The sequence below is a fragment of the Paramormyrops kingsleyae genome, chromosome 10 (assembly GCF_048594095.1).
Source record: "Paramormyrops kingsleyae isolate MSU_618 chromosome 10, PKINGS_0.4, whole genome shotgun sequence".
NCBI lineage: Eukaryota > Metazoa > Chordata > Actinopteri > Osteoglossiformes > Mormyridae > Paramormyrops > Paramormyrops kingsleyae.
Window position 1 is genome coordinate 26,390,564 of NC_132806.1, and position 17,991 is coordinate 26,408,554.

A 17,991-nucleotide genomic window follows, 5' to 3' on the forward strand; every position below is an offset into this window, starting at 1 on the left:
AATCGCTTAGCCGTTCTCACTGCATTTCACCTAGATTCGCCCCCCAGGACATGTATTCCACCCCAACTCAGGTATCTCCTCCAAATGTGAGCCCTGAGGGCCTGATCCCAGATGCTGCTCCCTGCACTGGCGTCCGGGCCGTTATAAACACAGACGCTCTCATGCTATGGGAACCGGTGCGTATGAGCCATCTCTGGCCATGTGCTTCTGTACCATGAACACCCGAAGCGTTTGTTGATATTTCCATTCATTTCTTTACTCTCCAAATTAACACTTTATGTAATTATACGGATGCAAACAGCCTTCACGGCAACAATACGGCCCTCCGCATAATACGAATTATAATAATTACATAATTCTTGAATCTTGTTTTCCAGACTATACTGCACTTGAGGAAATGTGAGACTCCATCTGCTTTTAAATACAAGCAAAATAAACATTCTTGGATTCTTATTCACCACAGCTATATTTTAGGAGTCATTTCTTCATCTTAAATGGGCAATTTCGATCTAGTCTAAGCCCATTTTGGAGGTCCTGATTTCTGGCTGATAAGACATCCTTAGAAGTGAAACATTGCGGGATAAACTGGACGGCTGGGACCGAGTTCCCAGGGGCGACGTTCCCCTCCTCTGGGCATGGAAAAACTGGACCTGGGGGGGCGTAGGCTGGCAGGCGCCCCAGCCTTTCTGCAAGCTTCTGTCTTGTGACATCACCCGTCCCTAACTTTCACATGAACCCTGAGTGTGAGCCAGCCTTGCTTCCCTCTACAGGGATATGTGTGTGTGTGTGTGGGGGGGGGGGGGGCAGTGGAAAAACGCATCACGTTTCAGGCTCCCCCCTCCAACGGAAATGGTGTCAGCCTCTGGATTCTTCTCCGACTCATATTTACCCCGAAAAAGATAACAGTGAATGTCCTGCCGGACAGTTTACATAAGTCGTGAATGCAGCCTGGCAATTGATAAGAAAAAGAAAAGGAAGTGGACAGCACAGGAATTCTGAGCAACATAATTACGTGCAGGACAGTGTAAATGATACGCGGTGGCAAGAAGTGTGGCGCCAAAGAGGAGAGAACGGCTTCTGATTTCAACATTGTTACAGCGCTCTAGTATCTCCCAGGTATCTAGAGCAATATAATTTGCTATCTAGTCAGCTACTTGTTATGGCGCTTAAAAATTTATATTCCTGCAAGACAGAATGGATATCTACTATTAAATTCACTTCATTCCACTCTGTTCATTCAAGCAGGTTATTTGTTTAAATAGTAGATTTCTTGGAGACCATGGAAAATGGCAACAGATTAATTCACTAATGTATTGGGAAACAGTGTATGCAGAAAAGAGAGGCTAGAAAAATAATTGGAGCCTAGTTGGAGTTTCTATGTGGCGCTTTGGCGCCCTCTGGGTACACGTGAATTGAAGACGCCCACGCGCCTCCGCACCATCCACAGACCGACCACGCTCAGCAGAGGCTGGTAAGCTAGGTCCACCCAGTTCAGATCAGATCTTATCTTATATTCCTCATGGCCATAGCAAATTTCACACCAAATGTTTGAGCTAAATGATTTATCCCCAAGTGAGAAATGGTTTGACATATTTTTTGGAAAACGATCAATGTATGACTGTACTTGGAAGACCTGGCTTGAGTTCTGAAAAGGCACATTATTCTTCCAGATCGATTGTTTAATTAAATCAAAACAGCACCTGGCACATTGCAATCGGTTAAAGATCCATAACGATGCGTTATTTTGGAAGCAACTGCAAACATTGTCCTTTCATTCTTTTCGCTGCCTAGTAACATTTCGAACTGAGCCAGATTTGATGTAATGGGTTATAAAGTTAGAACTTGAGAGAATCTTATATTAATTAACAGCAACGCGTGGAGTTCTATCGTACATTCTGGCCAAAGATTATTAATGTGGCGTCAGCAAGCAATCCATATACACATCACTACTGCATATATAATGTCAGTATGAAAAAGGGTGAAGGTCAGAATCCTCCACAATTAGTACTTTCAAGCTTACAGATCATATGTCAACTTTTCCGCCAATTTCATTTTCTGAAACAATTTATGCAGGCATACTACCTAACGATGCACTCTAAAAATAAAAACAATAACTTAAATCATTACTATTCAAAAGTATGTAATAAAAATCGTGCAACTACTTAAAGTCCACAAGAAGGAATGCATCCCACTGCACATCTTGTGTCCACACCCACTGCCAAATAGCCAACGCAATTTTTAGGCTATTCAGACAAAATGACGCATGCTGAAGTAAATGGAATCCAAACAAAGCTAGAAATGAATAGACTGCGATGATATTGAGGCGGTTATACGATAGTATTGATTACTTAAAATAAAGAGAATTTCTTACTCTTTGTCGGGGACTTGGTGGCCAAAGAAGAAATGTACTTTTGCAGACCGATAACTTTGCACTCCAGCGTTCCGGACCGGTGACAAATAGACACGAATTCCCCCTCAAGCTCCTCTAAGATGCTGACCGACTGCCGAGACAAATCCGCCAGTTGTCGGAGTGCAGAGCACAGGGTGAATCCGCACACGTCCACGAGGTCGCCGAAAATCGCGCTCTGTCCATTTGCGCCGTCTTTGCACAAATCTTTGGGGGCAATCGTCCTCTTGCAGAAAGGCATTGTCGATCTTCTCTCTCCCCCCCCGAAGTACTCTCACTGCTGAAGGCGAGTACTTCGGGCGAAAAACTTGCGATGCTATTGTTGAGCCTCTATAACTTGGGATTACAGCGGAGGACTCTCATTTTCCCTTCCTTTTTTTTAACTGTTGCAATTAATTGTTCGCTACGCGGAGCTCTCGTGTACCATTCTCCCTAGATGTAAACCTGTCAGAGGTTTCTGATCTCCCAGGCTTCGCCCCTATCCAGAGCCGCATAGTGGGACGTCAGAGTTTGAACGTGAGTTATGTTTCTGCAACGAATTAGTGACTCTATCACTGTCATCGAGTGCAGCGCAGCAAAATGTATGATAAATAAGTCTTAGCAGCCTTATCATGTACTTGCATTATATTTCCATCTTAGGTAAAACACATAGGCATTTTATCTATTTAATAAAGTGGTATTTTGACGGGCTACAAGAAGTGTGCATATAGTTATACCTTTCGTATGTTTGGCTTTTTGGAAAACTTGAAGCACATGTCCATTATAAGTCGACTTTGTGGGAGTATTGCTTCGCCACTGTATGTTTAATACAACGCATTTTTAAAACGGTGCAGAAAAAGGAGCGGTTTTGAACAGCTGCGCTGGACCGTGAAACAAATTCCGACGTTGAAACGCAGCCAAGTTTTGCAACGCTCAGCTCTGTTGCTTTAATACAAATAGTCGCCCCCCTGCCACCGCACATCTGGCCCCCACACCCAGAGGTTGTCCTGCACGGATGGCGTGGTGAGATACTGTGCCGCTCTGTGGTGGATGTTGCCCTGGGGGGGGGAGGGAGAGCGAACCGGCAAGTCATCGTGCCAGTTCATCTTATCGGGGGCCGTTTCTTACCAACTACGAAGAAAGTTTATCGCTTGCGAGAAACTGATTGGAAACATCTGGACCCCTCCCTCTGCAGTCCGACATGAATGTTACCATTGTTCCCGGAACGCCCGCCCGACCCACTTCAGCGCTTCAAGTATCTGAGGAGAAACACACGCTCCGGAACCACTAATCACGACTCCGGCCGTTTAAACTCTTTTCTTTAATTTCCCCCTTTATCCTCCGTGATATACGTACTAAAATTCCTCATTTATATGTAGAATGTACTTGGGAAATAGCATCAAAACATTTATTTGACTCGGGAAATATAACGGACACGTCAGAAGAGAGGGAACCTTACGACCGTCTGGGGATTCTCACCTTTTTGAAAGTGCTTATTTTCAGATTTCTTGTATAACCCAAACAGCGTGTATTTCTATAAAGAGCCCAATGTACACAGAAGATGTTCTGCAGGTCTATCTGTGTCTCTCACACACTATGGTGAATTAAGCTTGTCCTGGCCTGGGTGCGAGCATAGATGCATCAGGCACCTACTCTGGCATCTCGTGGCTCCCTATATGGAGTCCACTGGCCGCTGCCAGAGGGGGAGGAGCTTGCGGCTGCCCAGCAGTGACCATATGGCCTTCTGGAGCAAGTCTGTTTGTGGGGATGTGAGGGGAAAAGCATGAAGACGCCCTTCCAACACCCACGGAGGGAAAAACTAGCAGCCAGCTAGACTGAAACCACAAGGCTCTCTCTCAGCCAACCCTGAGGTAACCGCAAACAACTGAAGAGCGTTACGGAGGACTATGTCCGGCAGAGTTAGAAAAACAACCTGTAGTTCAAGACTGAACCAAACACCTACGGACAGAACCATCATTTGTGAAGGTTAAGAAAGAAAAGAATTATTGTATCCATTTATATGGTATTTTTCTATAATTCTGTTAATGTTGAAGTTGGACAACTGAGAAGCAAGGCTGGAAGAGTATTGACACTAGAGATGCTCCGATCAGCATTTTTGGGGCCGATCACCGATTACCGATCACCAAAATCATGATCTGCCGATTGCCGATCACAGAATGGCAGGGGAATGGGAATCTTTTATCTATAATCTAGCAGAGTTTGCACCATTTGTAGAAATGAAACTAACTCTAAATTAACTATATTGGAAAAAAAAAACTGTAGAAATAGGCTACAGTCAAGATCTTGAAGAATCAAGCGCTTGACACTTGTCTCCCCACAATGAAGGAGGGGCAGTGACACTTTGGTCAGCACTGTTGCCTGACACCTCCAGGGTCAACACATGAAATGTTCCCCGAGAGCAGAGTGGTTTAGTTTCTCATACTCAGCATATTCAGTTGTATGGCGTGTTCCAAGATGCCTAATCATGTTAGTGGTGTTAAAATGCCGTTGCTTGCTTCCACCTCGAGGGATTTCATCACGACATACATTGCAAACGGCTAACTTTACGTCTTTATCGGACACTTTGAAAAACTTCCAGACGGGAGAACTCATGTTGCCACTAGTAAGCTCCGCTCTGCTGTTGTTTACCTGTGCGCCGTGCATGCACGTGTGAAAAAGTCGCGCGAGTAATTTACGTCAAGTCATCAACGCTTTTGGGGTTCGCCGATCAAGCTATTTTTAGCCAATATCGGCCGATCATGATCAGTGGCCGATCAATCGGAGCATCACTAATTGACACCTTTGAACTATGATGCTAGAAAAGACCTAATTACGCAAGGGAAACATCTTATATAATTGAGCATACATTTTCACTAAAAGCAGCACTAGAAATCAGTCTTACTTTGGGTATAAGACCAAGTACACTGGAAAAAACCAATAAGACAAGAAAAATGTGGGCAAGAATGGAAGAGGTTAACTGGCAACAGAATGAATTGACTCAGTCATCACGATTAACACGTCATTGGGAAGCCCAATAGCGCAGACAGAACATTCTAGAAAAATGGCATATATATGGCAATAATGAATCAGCAGACAATATGGCACCTAATAATAAATTATCCATCTGTTTAAATAAGCACTATCGGATTCTCTAAACAAAGAATACTGGACAGGAACCCAGATGAAGATACAGGGTAGGAGACAGTCAACCAGAACCCTTAAAATCTCGACACAAAACACGCTCTCATCCTCACTTCACAAATATGAGTAGCAGGCTACTCAGCAGCACAGCATGTTTAAAAAAAAAGTTTAATTTCACACGTGGAAAGCAGATGGAAAATGAAAGCAGCCATTTAACCTGCAGGGTCACCACAGCCAGCTTTCAATGGCTTGCAATTTTAGCTACTTAGAAATAAAAACGGACACCTAAAACAGAGTAAACACACTTAATGGAGTTAAGGACAAATAACAGCAAGCAACTACGGAATGGAGCTGTCCACCACCCACTTCAAAGAGGAATGAAACCAATCCCACACAAATAGGACGTCAACATCTGAACACCCAACACGCACCATAAAAAAGCAATACTCCAAAGCCACCTGATTGGTTGTTAATAACCTTTTATTTCATGTGGGTTCTGTGGGGGTAATAGGAGGAACATGGCTCTGTTAAGATGCCGTGCCCCTTAGTTGCTACCATGCTTGGCCGCCAGCCTCTTGTCCCTCTCTTCGGCAATGGTCAACCGGATGCCCTTGCCCCGTGGTAGGGACACCCATGGCTTGTTGCCCTGAAGGAAGCAAAAGGAAGTTCAAAACCACCGCTAGTGCACTACTGGTCCAATCACATCCTGGGGAAGGGTTAAACCTTGAAACCTAATTGTGGTATGTGCCAACGCCTTAAGAAGTGAAATGCAAATCACGTTCTTCCAAAAGGGATTTTAATTTCAATGTCATGTAGATGCACTCATGGTCTATTAGTGTGTAGCACAGTGACTTCATACCTCCCAGGGCTGGGGGTTCAACTCTAGCCTACAGCTCTGTTTGAGGAGTTTCTCCTAGTGTAAGTTTCCTCCAGGAACTCTAATTGGCTCCCTCAAGCCAAGAGATTGAACTTCGCTGGACTCGAGTCTTTGAATTGCCTGTAGTGTGTCTATGTGGCTGGCTTCCCATTGAGGGAGTTCCCCCTTGATGTGGACTCTCATACTGTACTTAATAAAATCAGTTATTTCATAAGCTATGATTGATAAGTGGCAGCAAAAGGTGCCGTCTGTCACGAACAGCACATACAGACCACAATGACGTAAACACCCACGATCTCCCTTCATAACAGGCTGAGCCCACCACACATGTTCATACACCTCTGGCTCCAATCCATCAGCACTCACCTTGCCGATGATGAAGATGTTGGTGAGCCTGGTGGCAAAGCTGTTCCCTGTGCTGTCCTTCACGTGCACCACGTCGAAGGAGCCGGGGTGCCGCTCCCGGTTGGTGACCACCCCGATACGCCCCAAGTTGGCACCACCTGTCACCATGCACAGGTTGCCTGCAGGGATTGGTCAAGCATAAGTCACATGGGCAGAAGCTTGCGTGGAGACCATACGATATTTTAAAATCCAGAGTATGGTCTGCTAGAAAAACTGGGTTGGATCACAAGACGCGCGTAGGCATTGAGATCAGACTGTCCATCTCACCGGTGTCGAACTTAATGAAGTCAGTGATTTTCCCGCTCTCCAGGTCGATGCGGACTGTGTCATTGACCTTAATCAGGGGGTCTGGGTAGCGGATGGTTCGGGCGTCATGGGTCACCAAATGTGGGATACCCTTTGTGCCAATGATGATCTTCCTCACTTTACACAGCTTATACTGCAGGTGGGAAAGCAACACAACAGAGAAAAAACTTTTATTCTGGAAACTGATCAAGGCTGGAGGCATCTAACACATGTGAAGGCTAAGCTTAGCTAACAGGGTATTATCATTAGAGCGTCACGTCCTCACAAGCCCTGACCCACCATGACCACCACACACCTTGGATTCCTCTGCAGTGATGCGGTGGACGGCAAAGCGTCCCTTGCCGTCGTAGATCAATCGGAAATGCTCTCCAGTCTTCTCAATGCTGACCACATCTGGGAGAAGACATCAGAAGTGTTGAAATCCGTTTCATTCACAACTCACGGTTAGCCTATACGAGTCAGCAGGGCTATTCAGGTTTAATGAATCGGATGACACCTTGCCAAAGAGCCTGGTAGCCACTTAGGTGCCCCACACAGAGGGAACAGCTGTTCTGGGCTGGACCCCAGAAAAGCGGATCTTTTTCATTCTTCAAGTGTGAATAACTTAGTCTTAACCTGGCAGGAGAGGCACTTCCTTTCCAACACCGCAGGTCCCTCTATGCTTAGAGCCCTGCCCATTCTTTGCTTCCTTTGGGTGAAGCACCAGGACCAGCCCAAAGACTGGCATGAAACAGCTGTCAATTTAATCCCCTAGGTGGCGGTCATGGACCTTCTCGAAATCAAGTAACCCACTCAAAACAAGAACAGTACAAAGAGAGAAGCAGATGCATTGATGATTTACATGCAACTTTTTCAGCACCCTGCTGGCACCATCCCTAACTTCTCATCACCTTTCAGGGGCTGCAAAAGCATTTAAGTTTCAGGGGAAACACATTGCGTGTTACAATTATAGCTTCACCCCCCCACACTCAAGTCGGCACAGTCCACTGGCAGGTTAATACAATCAGGCTTCAGCCTGCAACTTCTCATCCACCCACGTCCAGGCGCCTGGATCTGATCTATCACAGCGCTCACTGAGCCGAGCGTCATTTGCTCACGTGTCCTTACATTACCCAGGCCTGCAGGGAACCAGGGAGCTGCTCACACAAGACTGTTGTTCTTAAATGCGTTACTAGCGCTTTCGACTGCCCACATCTTTCCACAATAAACACCACAGTCAGGACAACATACTAAATCTATTGAACACCAATGCAGTGTTTTCATGAGGAATATAGAACATTCAAGCAGCCAAAGAAAATTTTTCAACACCAAGTCTGATTAGATTCCAATCCAGGATAAAATCGCTAGGTCAAGCATCCTGGGGGCAGCACATGGGTCAGTGGGCTAAGCCTGTGTGCCTGCCTGTGATCAGAAGATTGCCAGTTCGAACCCGGCCTTGGCACGTCTCTGAGTCCTTGAGCAAGGCCCTTAACACCCAGCTCCCTGGGCACCCCAACAGGCGGCTGCCCTTCGTGGGCAGCTTATTCTTACCTACTAAGAGTAAGTTGGGGGAGGTATAAAGAGAATTTCCCTAGGAGGATGAATAAAGTATCAATTATTGTCATTAATTATTACCCTTACTCATAACACTGAGTATGTTTACATACACAGCTAAGTCCAGCTACGGTTATAGATCGACTATGCCATTTAATCGGACTACTGTCTTGTCCCAGTATACATGCAGGGGAGGGGAATCAATTTATTGACCGAAGTATATTTGACTCCGCTACGATAGGTGGCGATATGGCTCCTTTCAGCTTGTTAGTATTGGGCTTTTTCCCCGCTGACCAATTGCGTACCTCCTTGAAGTACCAAAAGTACGGTACCTGGTGGGGTGGAAAAGTGCTCTATAGTTAAGTGGTGAATTGGACAGTTTTAGAGCGCTGTACATTTAGTATGTGCAGTACGTCCTCTGCTAGACTTCAAGCTGCTTCTGTGTACTAGATTCTTCCGTTAATTCTGGTGGAGATCGGGGGGGGACTGTGGAGCATGTGCAAAGCGCCGCGGCCGGTTTGATTGATCGTATATATGCAGGAGTAAATCGACTCCCAATCGCATTATCTGGGTGTCTTAGTCCAACTAAGAAATTTAATTTAGTATGATTTCAGTCGACCTAACACGTTTACATGTACTTTACAAGTCCGGTGTCACCTAAGACGATAATTCAGTTTTCTTAAGGTGCATGTAACCGTACTGACTGCCTGAATTCCGTATGTGTTTCGCAAGATATTTCTTTCTTTACCCCACAAAAGACTGAAACATACACAGTGCTTGAAGCTGGCTAATGTTCTCTTGAGAGTATCAAAAAGTCATAATCTGCTGGTACTGAATAACAACCGGAGTACTGGCACCTGTTCTTTCCATACACACATATGGCAATGCATCGCCTCGGCAACAACGAAACCCCACAGAGCGACCTCTAGAGTATATGACTGTTTAATGGTGGGCAGTTGCACAGGGGAGGAAGCCGGTGTTACCATGCCAACCAAAATGAAACCACCACTCACCCATGAATCCAGCGGGGTACGTGATGTCGGTGCGGACCTTGCCGTCAATCTTGATGAACCTCTGCATGCAGATCTTCTTGACCTCATCTCCGGTCAGGGCGTACTTCAGCCGGTTCCTCAGGAAGATGATGAGGGGTAAGCACTCCCTCAGCTTGTGGGGGCCGGTTGAAGGTCGAGGTGCCTGGGACACGGGGAGTAGCTTCAGCTTCCTTACAGGTGATATAGCCAGAACTGACAGGAAATGCAAGTTACGACCATCTCTTATAGATGGCACACTAAAGTCTGACAGCTCAAGCTGAAGGCCAAAGATTGCAGCAACATCCTTTGCCTAGACACTGCAATGCCGGTTTTAAAACAATCATTTGTACTGCTGACATCGATGGATTTAGACAAGACCGGTACTCACAAACACTCCAGTAAGCTTGTCCAGCATCCAATGTTTGGGCGCTGCCACGCGCTTCAAGTGCTTCTTCGGTCCTCGAGCCTATGAAACGGATACAAGTTTAATACATGCCCCCCGCAACAGGACCCGATCGCCTTGTCTTCATTAGTATTTGAGTAGCTAATGAACTACGAACTAGCTCAAACTGTGCATAAACAAATCCGACAGAGACTTAGTCCGGCACATCAGCTGTAACCAAAAGCAGATCTGGGGGAAAACGGGTTTTGTCTCAAAATGTTTAGGGACAGTGTCACTGCTCCAGCTAAGTAGCAAACTGAATCGGTGCCGGCTAGCTGGAGTAGTAAAATCCGGCCTCGAATGAGGCCTTACCAATACGACTTATTTAAAACTGACTTAATAACTTGACATGTTTGAACTTGACACGAACACCACGTACAAAAACAAAAAAAAATCTAATAAAGAAAAACTACAAATGCTCCTTTTCATAAATGTGTAACGCCAAATCAATGCTGACAGCAAGAGGTTTTCAACATAGTTCACCGGGTTGAATTTAAATTTCCTCAAAACAATATTGGGACCAACTAATTCAGAAGACGCTAAACATTACATGCTTTGCTGCAGAACTTTAATGCTATGAATTAAAAGGAGGATGTTTCAGGATGTGTATTTTTTTAGGAAACATATAGCCGATCAGCTCACCATGGCGCAGTCTACGGGGGAAAAGACTTCCCACTTTCATACCCCGGATGAAAACGACAAAAAGGAAGGGTGCCTGCGAGGGTCAGTTCGTTCCGACGTACACTTTTATTAATGTCTGCCCACTAGCGGGGAGGACCGAATGTGTAACAAGCGAGGAAATTAGAGCAGCATGCTGTATCATGATGATTATAGGCAGAGGTGGCAATTTCAGGTCCAGAAAGTAAAAATCCAGACCATGATTTTTGTTTCAACCAACCAGTTGAGTACTCTGTAACTGTGACTCTTTATGCTCAACTGGTTGGTTGGTTTTAATTTCTGGACCTGAAATTGCCACCTCTAGGCATAGATGAGCTGTATGCTGGCACCGGCGGTTTAGCTGTTGTTGCGCAGTATCACCACGATCACATGTTTATGTCGTTTAATTAGATAACAGATAATTCCCATAAATGACTAGTGTAGTCATATTAGTGAGTGCACCAACACGTACCCATCGTTGTTGTGAGAGGTGGGTGTATTGTAGCGTAGGCTTTGCTGACACATAGGCCTATAGAAATGTAGAAATGACGTAAGCTCCCCTGTGTCATTACCGTTGTATAATGTTGAGAAATGAAAAGCCATATAGATGTAACTACGGACAACGAGAATACGGAATACAAGGCAACGTGATTTACAGCGACAACGCTTTTAATAAATTGTATTGTTTAATTGTGACGTGTTAGCTCAGCACCTTACCTGTTTAAGTACTTGGGTGTTTATTCAGCATTTTTAATTATAAATCCAGATATTTTTCTAGTAGAGATCGCTGTGCTCTACTTTTCCACAAATGATCCTCTCGATTATGTACGCTAGTGACAAGAGCAATACTGTGATTTGCAGCTTGGCTTGCAATTAAACGTTACACGGCACACTTACACATATTCAGGATGTAATGTTTTGTGGTCTGAGATCTTGTACTGCTGCCATCCAATGGGACCCATGAGTGTGACAAACTGGGTGACTTGTTCTTTGCACCTATGAGTGTGAGTGACAGACTGACTATTTTTAGGCAAAAGTGATTTTCGTGTTTTTAGCTCACATTTTATATAATGATGTCTAACTTTCTCTTTAATGAAACGGATCGAGTCTCGCTTCTGCACACTGGGTGACTCTTATCCTGGCAGGAAATGCCAGCGGAGGATTAGAGCGGCTGTTTACGTACTGGAAGCGTCTGTTCCTTTGCCAAATGTCAGACCCTGCACACAAGTCATCCTCCCTGTTGCATGAACAGGGTCACATGCAAAAGAAATCCTCTTCTGCTGACCTCACGGGACCGTTTGGGAATATACATAAGTATGTTTATCCACACGATGAAAGTATTTTAAATTATAGGTCATGTTAATACATTCATACATTGTATGTAACAGTCTTTAGCGTGTTCTGCAAATATGGATCAAAAACACTACTATCAACCGTTTCGGGCGTAGTTTAATTTTCTGTACTTGCCACAAGATGGCAGTATGATCATATAAATAAATCCATGTTTAAAAGGAGATCCAGTTTTGTATAATTTATTTTTAAATCATGCAGTAAGCCGCAGATATCTTAACACAGTTAAGCAAGTTTGCATTATTTATTAAAAATACAACATTGGGAAAGTGCTAAGCAAATTTAAAGTGATAATGATTTTCATAAGAAAGTGTGATGAGAAACAGGCGAAACACCATGAACGTCATCACGCCCTTTCAGAAGACCAATAAACAAATAATGACATAAACAACAAATCATGGGTACCAAATGAAATTCACATGGTTTTATGTACTTCATTAACAGTGATTTCAAATTATTTTCACTCATGCAGTCTCCGCTGGGAGACTCAGCATTAGGAAAAGAAAAAACAAATGATTTATGATACTTAAAACTAAGACAGTAAAACAGTGGTGGTCAGTTAAGCCAGTCTTTTCACATGCTAATTGCTAATACAATACCTCATAGCAAACTCAACAGGCATGTTTTCACTGGCAAATCGCTTTTGTTCCCTGTGGAAGTTTCTGATAGCAAAACCCACAATAAAGCTAATATGTGCACGCACACACACACACACACACATGCAAAGCAACACACACTTCTTTTCTCATTCTCTTCCTTAGAGATGCACGATATACACAGGACTGACGATCCAGCAGTCCAGCAACTGGAAACGGCATACTCCTGAACTTCTGAACAATTATTTTGGGAATATTTGATAGTATTCACAATTTGCCTTGTTTTTCAAAACGTGGCTGACCTCAACCAACCATGCTCCCCGTGTCATTGGTGCAGAGATTCAGAGATCCAGTTATAAGAATGTAATTCTGTAACACCCCACCCCCACCCAGAAGAAAACTGTGAAGAGCCACTCTGATTGATATGTCTTACTGATCTCTCCCATGATTTGCTTCGATGGCAGTATGGTATTAGTCACTTTTCACTGGTCAGCAATTCCCATTCACAAAGCCTCAGTCTGTATCTCCAGGTCACCAGCCCCCAACCAATAAGCTCGAGTGACCAGTGTCCAGTCATAAGAGCCCCAGTCACTAAACTCCAGTCACTAGCTCCTATTTAGTCATCTCCAAACACCACCTCCCAGGAAGTAAGCCCCTGCCACTGATTACATGTCTTTTTTCTTTTTGTTGTTAATCCCCAGCCTTTGGTTTCAGGCCTATGGGAACACCCCCCCCACCCCCACCCCACCCCACATGTGGGATATCCATTCCAAACACAGTGAATATCATCATACAAGTGCTGATCTTTGGATTTTCATCATTATTGTATGTGATGACAGGCAGTAAATAGGTGAGGTGGCTAAAGAAGAAAAGACTCCGTCAGAGCGAGCAAACAGTCAGCATTAGTAGAACCGTCCGGCTCATCTTCCTTGGTTTCACCTCCCATGTCAGTTTCACGTGGAATATGTTGGATTCAAAATTTCGCCAAGTGAGCCTGAATTGTTAGGGTGTAAATGGCAAACGTCAGTGGTGGGTCTACAGGACACAGTTCTTTAAGGTTCACAAGCAGGAGTTGGTCGTCCCACAGGGATTGTTGTGGATCCCCAGGCTTCTCAGCATCTCTTCACTTGACCTCACCCCACCCACCCCCCCCCCCCTTTTCTTAAACGCAGACAAGGCCGTTAGAAAAGCAGAAACATGCTGCCTGTTGCAGGAACGCTGTCCTCAGCTGACTGCCGTCCTCTGAATTGTCATCATCACATCAGCAGGGAACTTGACCCCCATTCCCAGGCACTCGCAGTCAGGCTAAGTCACACTGGCTCTCTCTCCATGTCGGGTAGGAGATCACACGCACATCATAAGGCAGAAACATCCGAGATGAACTCCACCTCGTTCTGGCCCAGCCATAGCTCTGGAAGCTCATTGGCCCGGTCTAACCCCAACTCCACCACCAGAGACATCAAAACCTCCTCATCAACTGGGTCAGAATCAATGAGTCCAGGTCCCGGGGAGGTCCCGAGAGGTGGCGGTACCATGTGTCCGGGGCCCGAAGCGACTGCTGGTCCGTAGCTTCTGGGCGGTCCGGCAGTTGGGGTAGCGGCACTTGCCAAGCTCTGATAGTGACTGTTGAGCTTCTGAAGCTGCCTGCTAGCAAGCAGCTGGGGGCCGGGGGGGAGGCTGAACGGCTGGGGCTTGCCCATCGTGGGGAATGAGGCCGGGAGGCTCGCTGAGGAAAATGGACCGGTCACCTTTGCTGAGCCTGTGCCTGTGTAGTGCAGGAGAGCCACTGACTCACGATCCTTCATACCGCACCTGGGGAAGAGCAGTGAGCTCATCACCTGGGAACACCTACTGAGAATGAGAGACAAACACCAGAGATGCAATACTAGGAGTTAAAGTACATAAAGAACATTGGAAATATCTGGATATTCAATATTTAACACCATCATTATGCATTTCTCTTGCTTGCATCTGCTTCTCAAAATGAGCACTATTAAATATATTGCTGAAGATATCTAAAGATAACAACTGTTTTTTTCTGTTTTGAAAAGGTTTTGAAGTTGCCTGGTTAACACAACATCATCCAACACTGCGAATGAGTGTTGGCCCCATGGTAAATTAGCTAGTAACAGCCAGTATCCTACTTAGAGAGAATCAAATTAGTGAAGAGAACTCCCAGGCCCAGCATGAACTGTTTAGGAAATCACCTCACCTGCCTGTTCATTATACCAACGACTGTGAGAGCATGAGAGAAGTCCCTTCTCCAGAATGGAGATATTTCCTATGCTCAATTTCTGGCTTCACAAGCAGGCCTTGAGGAGAGTTAATTGTCTAACTGATTAGGGCTCCCTCCCCACCTCCGTCCCTGGCTCCAAGGTTTATGGTCAGGTCAGCGTGATTGCAGAGGGCTGGTGCACACATGCGGACAGAGTGTCATGCCCCACTATGGACACTAGGTGGCACTCACTTTCACCTGAAGATTTATCCTAGCTATGTTTCGTGGTCTGCAGGACCAGTGACAATCGCTGTGTTTGTCTGTGTGCTTTGCTGTGGGTGAGGAGACGGGAAAATACCTCAGTTCATAGCTACTATATTGGTAGCTGGCAACTTAACCGTATTGACAGCAGGGTGTAGTAAGAGTTTACAGACAGATCGTTTAAAAATTCCTGTACAAAGCGTGGTGATATTATCAGTATGAAATTTCAATTACTTATTAGGTACACTCCTGCTTAAAACTGAAAAACATAGGATTCATTCAAACTATCTGACCTTGACCCGTATCGTAAATCTAGTGAAACGTCTTTTCCACTTGCAAGAGCTTATAATCAATGAAAGTTGTTGGGGTATTTTTTTGAGAAAAACGCAACATATACACAAAAATAAAGTAACGTGTACAGTAATGATGGTTAATACAATCAATAATTTTATAAATGTATTCGTAATTATATATAGTTATATTAGGCTATTAAGGCAGAAATATAATTTTGAAAAAGCAAATCAAAACAGACATTGCTATTAAAAATATTTTCTTATTTTTTCTGTCATCATCTAATTCCAATACATGCCTTCGCGAAAAACACAGAAAAATGCAAAACTGTTTATATATCATCAGACATATTTAGTAACTTACCTGTAAAAAAAACTGTGTGAGAGCAGCACAACGGAAAGTTTAGTCCACCTTCAACCATCAATGTCAGATAAGACAAGAAAATATACTTGTATATATAAACTTGCTGTTCAATTTAATGTACTATGTACACGAGTGAAGTCATTGGCTTTGTACATAACATATCTTGCGCACCGGCCGCTCGGGTCATTCCGCCAGCAATCGAGGTATCGCGATTATTTGTGACCGCTTCAGAAGAAGTGCGCTGTTATAAGCGCGCATCCCAGCCTCGGGAGCGAGTGCGCGGGAGGGCAGTAGCTGCGACCCGGAGTGGATTCTGAACTGGACCGACGCATATACGCCCTATATAAAGCACTTGGACGCTGCCTGTTGTATATCGACTATTTATTTATTCATATTCAGATATGAAATGATACTTGGCAAACAAATATTATTAAATATCATTAGCTACTCATTGATTAAAAGATGTTTAATAACATTTTATGAGACAAAACTGTATAAATAGATGAAGACACAACTAACCATGACCCAAAGCAAGGACACACACCGTCATTTAATATATTTTTTTATATTGGAAACATATATGACTGACTCAAAGTGTAGTTATTTTCAAAGGATATTTCTTCATATTATTCCCACATGAGGTTAATATGTTTCAGATTTTTTAATGCTAAGATTTGTGAAACTATTTTTAAATAGTAAATAAAAAAGAAGAGCATAAACAAAACATGCATGTCAACCCCCTTTCTAAAAATCCTACCAGCTTCCACATTTACATGCTATTTGTTAATATTCCTTTTAAATGGGCGCCTCCCGCCAAGAATTATACAGCGGTGACTGTTAAAAATAACTGAGCGTGATGGCAAGGTGGAAGAGGCGTTACACCCTTGGCATCGTTTCTGTTAAACGGACAAAGGGGCGCATCTGTCTCGTTCAGCGCGCGTTTCCATTACCGCGACCCGGCCTTTGCAACTTGGATAAGAGCTACCCAACCTCCATGTCCGCTGGGGAAATGTATGCAAATCACACAAACGGTCGGTTGGCATCGTCTTTATCGCCCCACAGCCCTGATGGCTTCTACATTTCCCTGTCAACCATCAAAACGTGCTCAGTATTAGGCTTACGAGTAGGTTAGTAATGTATTAATAGGACTAAAGTTAAGTAAATTAGGGGGAACAGCAACTTCACAATGAAGCTGGAAGCTGCCAGCTCTCACGTATCTGTCGTGACACACTTTCAGACTCACGTTCACGCAGGAAATATTACGGCAAATATATATTGTATTATAAACCTAAAATTAGCCACATCAGAAGCATTGAGGTGGCTTGTAAACCCTATACTATTTACAATGTAATAACTTATATACATGTAAATACGTGTGCAGACTTGTCTCAAAATTAAAATCTCACTCAAGTCAGCTGACCAAAGTTGGCAACCCCACGGTGCAGAAGAAAAGGATCAAATTGATAAATAACATCATTGGAATTCAATGCATCGCCAGTGCATTATATGATACAGTTTAGAAATTTAGTTAAAAACAGGTTATACAGGTTAAGTTCAAATATAGGCGCAATTTATAACATTAAGCACTTCACTTGAGAGAGCACAGGTAACTTAGTAACTCAGTTACTACTCAAGTACAAATCATGAACTAATATAGTAACTGAATGAAATACATGGACCATCATGAATGATTAATGATGAATGAACATGGGATCAATACGTAACTATCATTTAATTTCTGGTTAATTAATACATTAAGTAAGAGTGCACTGCTACATTACCTCTGTCCCCTTAAGTGAAGTGTCACCACATTCCTTGAGTCTTAAAACAGCGTAATAACTATTAGACTGCTTGGTGACTCCAACTCTGCGATCTACACGAATACTGCGGCATTACTTACAGTTAACCAATATGGTGTCCCATCGGCAGCAGGTACACTGGCAAATAAACTGACTCCGTCTCACAAATTTCAAGTCACATGCAGCCACTAAAGCAGAGGAGTCATGCTATGGACCTGTGTTGGTTCCCATTGCATCAAAGACGTCCCGTCGGCGCCAGGAAAGGCGAAAGTACGTGTATGAGTCATACACAGCATTTAAAACATAAACGGTTAATAGCTCCAACAGGTTCAGCTGCT

The 17,991-nt window shown here is 44.0% G+C and overlaps 3 protein-coding genes across 12 annotated transcripts in view; all 3 read right to left on the minus strand.

The window, feature by feature from the left end:
* The window catches only part of nhsl2 (NHS-like 2), a 40,673-nt gene extending 37,301 nt beyond the window's left edge, over positions 1–3,372 (minus strand). The window contains exon 1 of one of the 2 annotated variants that reach the window (XM_023797731.2): positions 2,372–3,372. In XM_023797731.2, coding sequence (XP_023653499.2) covers positions 2,372–2,648 — 277 coding nt within the window. In that variant the 5' untranslated portion in view covers positions 2,649–3,372. The remainder of the gene's footprint in view (positions 1–2,371) is intronic. The other variant, XM_023797730.2, reaches the window with a different exon arrangement.
* A 2,617-nt stretch (positions 3,373–5,989) lies between these two features.
* On the minus strand, positions 5,990–10,849 carry LOC111836452 (ribosomal protein S4 X-linked). The gene is made up of 7 exons (XM_023797737.2): positions 10,764–10,849; positions 10,068–10,145; positions 9,662–9,842; positions 7,411–7,508; positions 7,077–7,248; positions 6,771–6,928; positions 5,990–6,173 (listed from the first exon to the last, which is right to left on the minus strand). Exons 1-7 carry the CDS (start codon positions 10,764–10,766, stop codon positions 6,072–6,074), a joined length of 792 nt encoding a protein of 263 aa, XP_023653505.1. The 5' UTR covers positions 10,767–10,849; the 3' UTR covers positions 5,990–6,071.
* Positions 10,850–12,294: 1,445 nt separating this feature from the next.
* Positions 12,295–17,951, minus strand: LOC111836390 (cbp/p300-interacting transactivator 1-like). 9 transcript variants are annotated; one of them, XM_072717598.1, is made up of 2 exons: positions 17,755–17,951; positions 12,295–14,536 (listed from the first exon to the last, which is right to left on the minus strand). In XM_072717598.1, the coding sequence occupies exon 2, from the start codon at positions 14,527–14,529 to the stop codon at positions 14,080–14,082; it is 450 nt and encodes a 149-aa protein (XP_072573699.1). In that variant the 5' UTR covers positions 14,530–14,536; positions 17,755–17,951; the 3' UTR covers positions 12,295–14,079. The 9 variants fall into 9 exon arrangements, with proteins under 9 accessions (XP_072573699.1, XP_023653370.2, XP_023653368.2 ...); XM_023797602.2 differs by having other exon boundaries at positions 12,295–14,572; positions 17,755–17,948; XM_023797600.2 differs by having other exon boundaries at positions 12,295–14,575; positions 17,755–17,947.
* Positions 17,952–17,991: the final 40 nt, after the last annotated feature.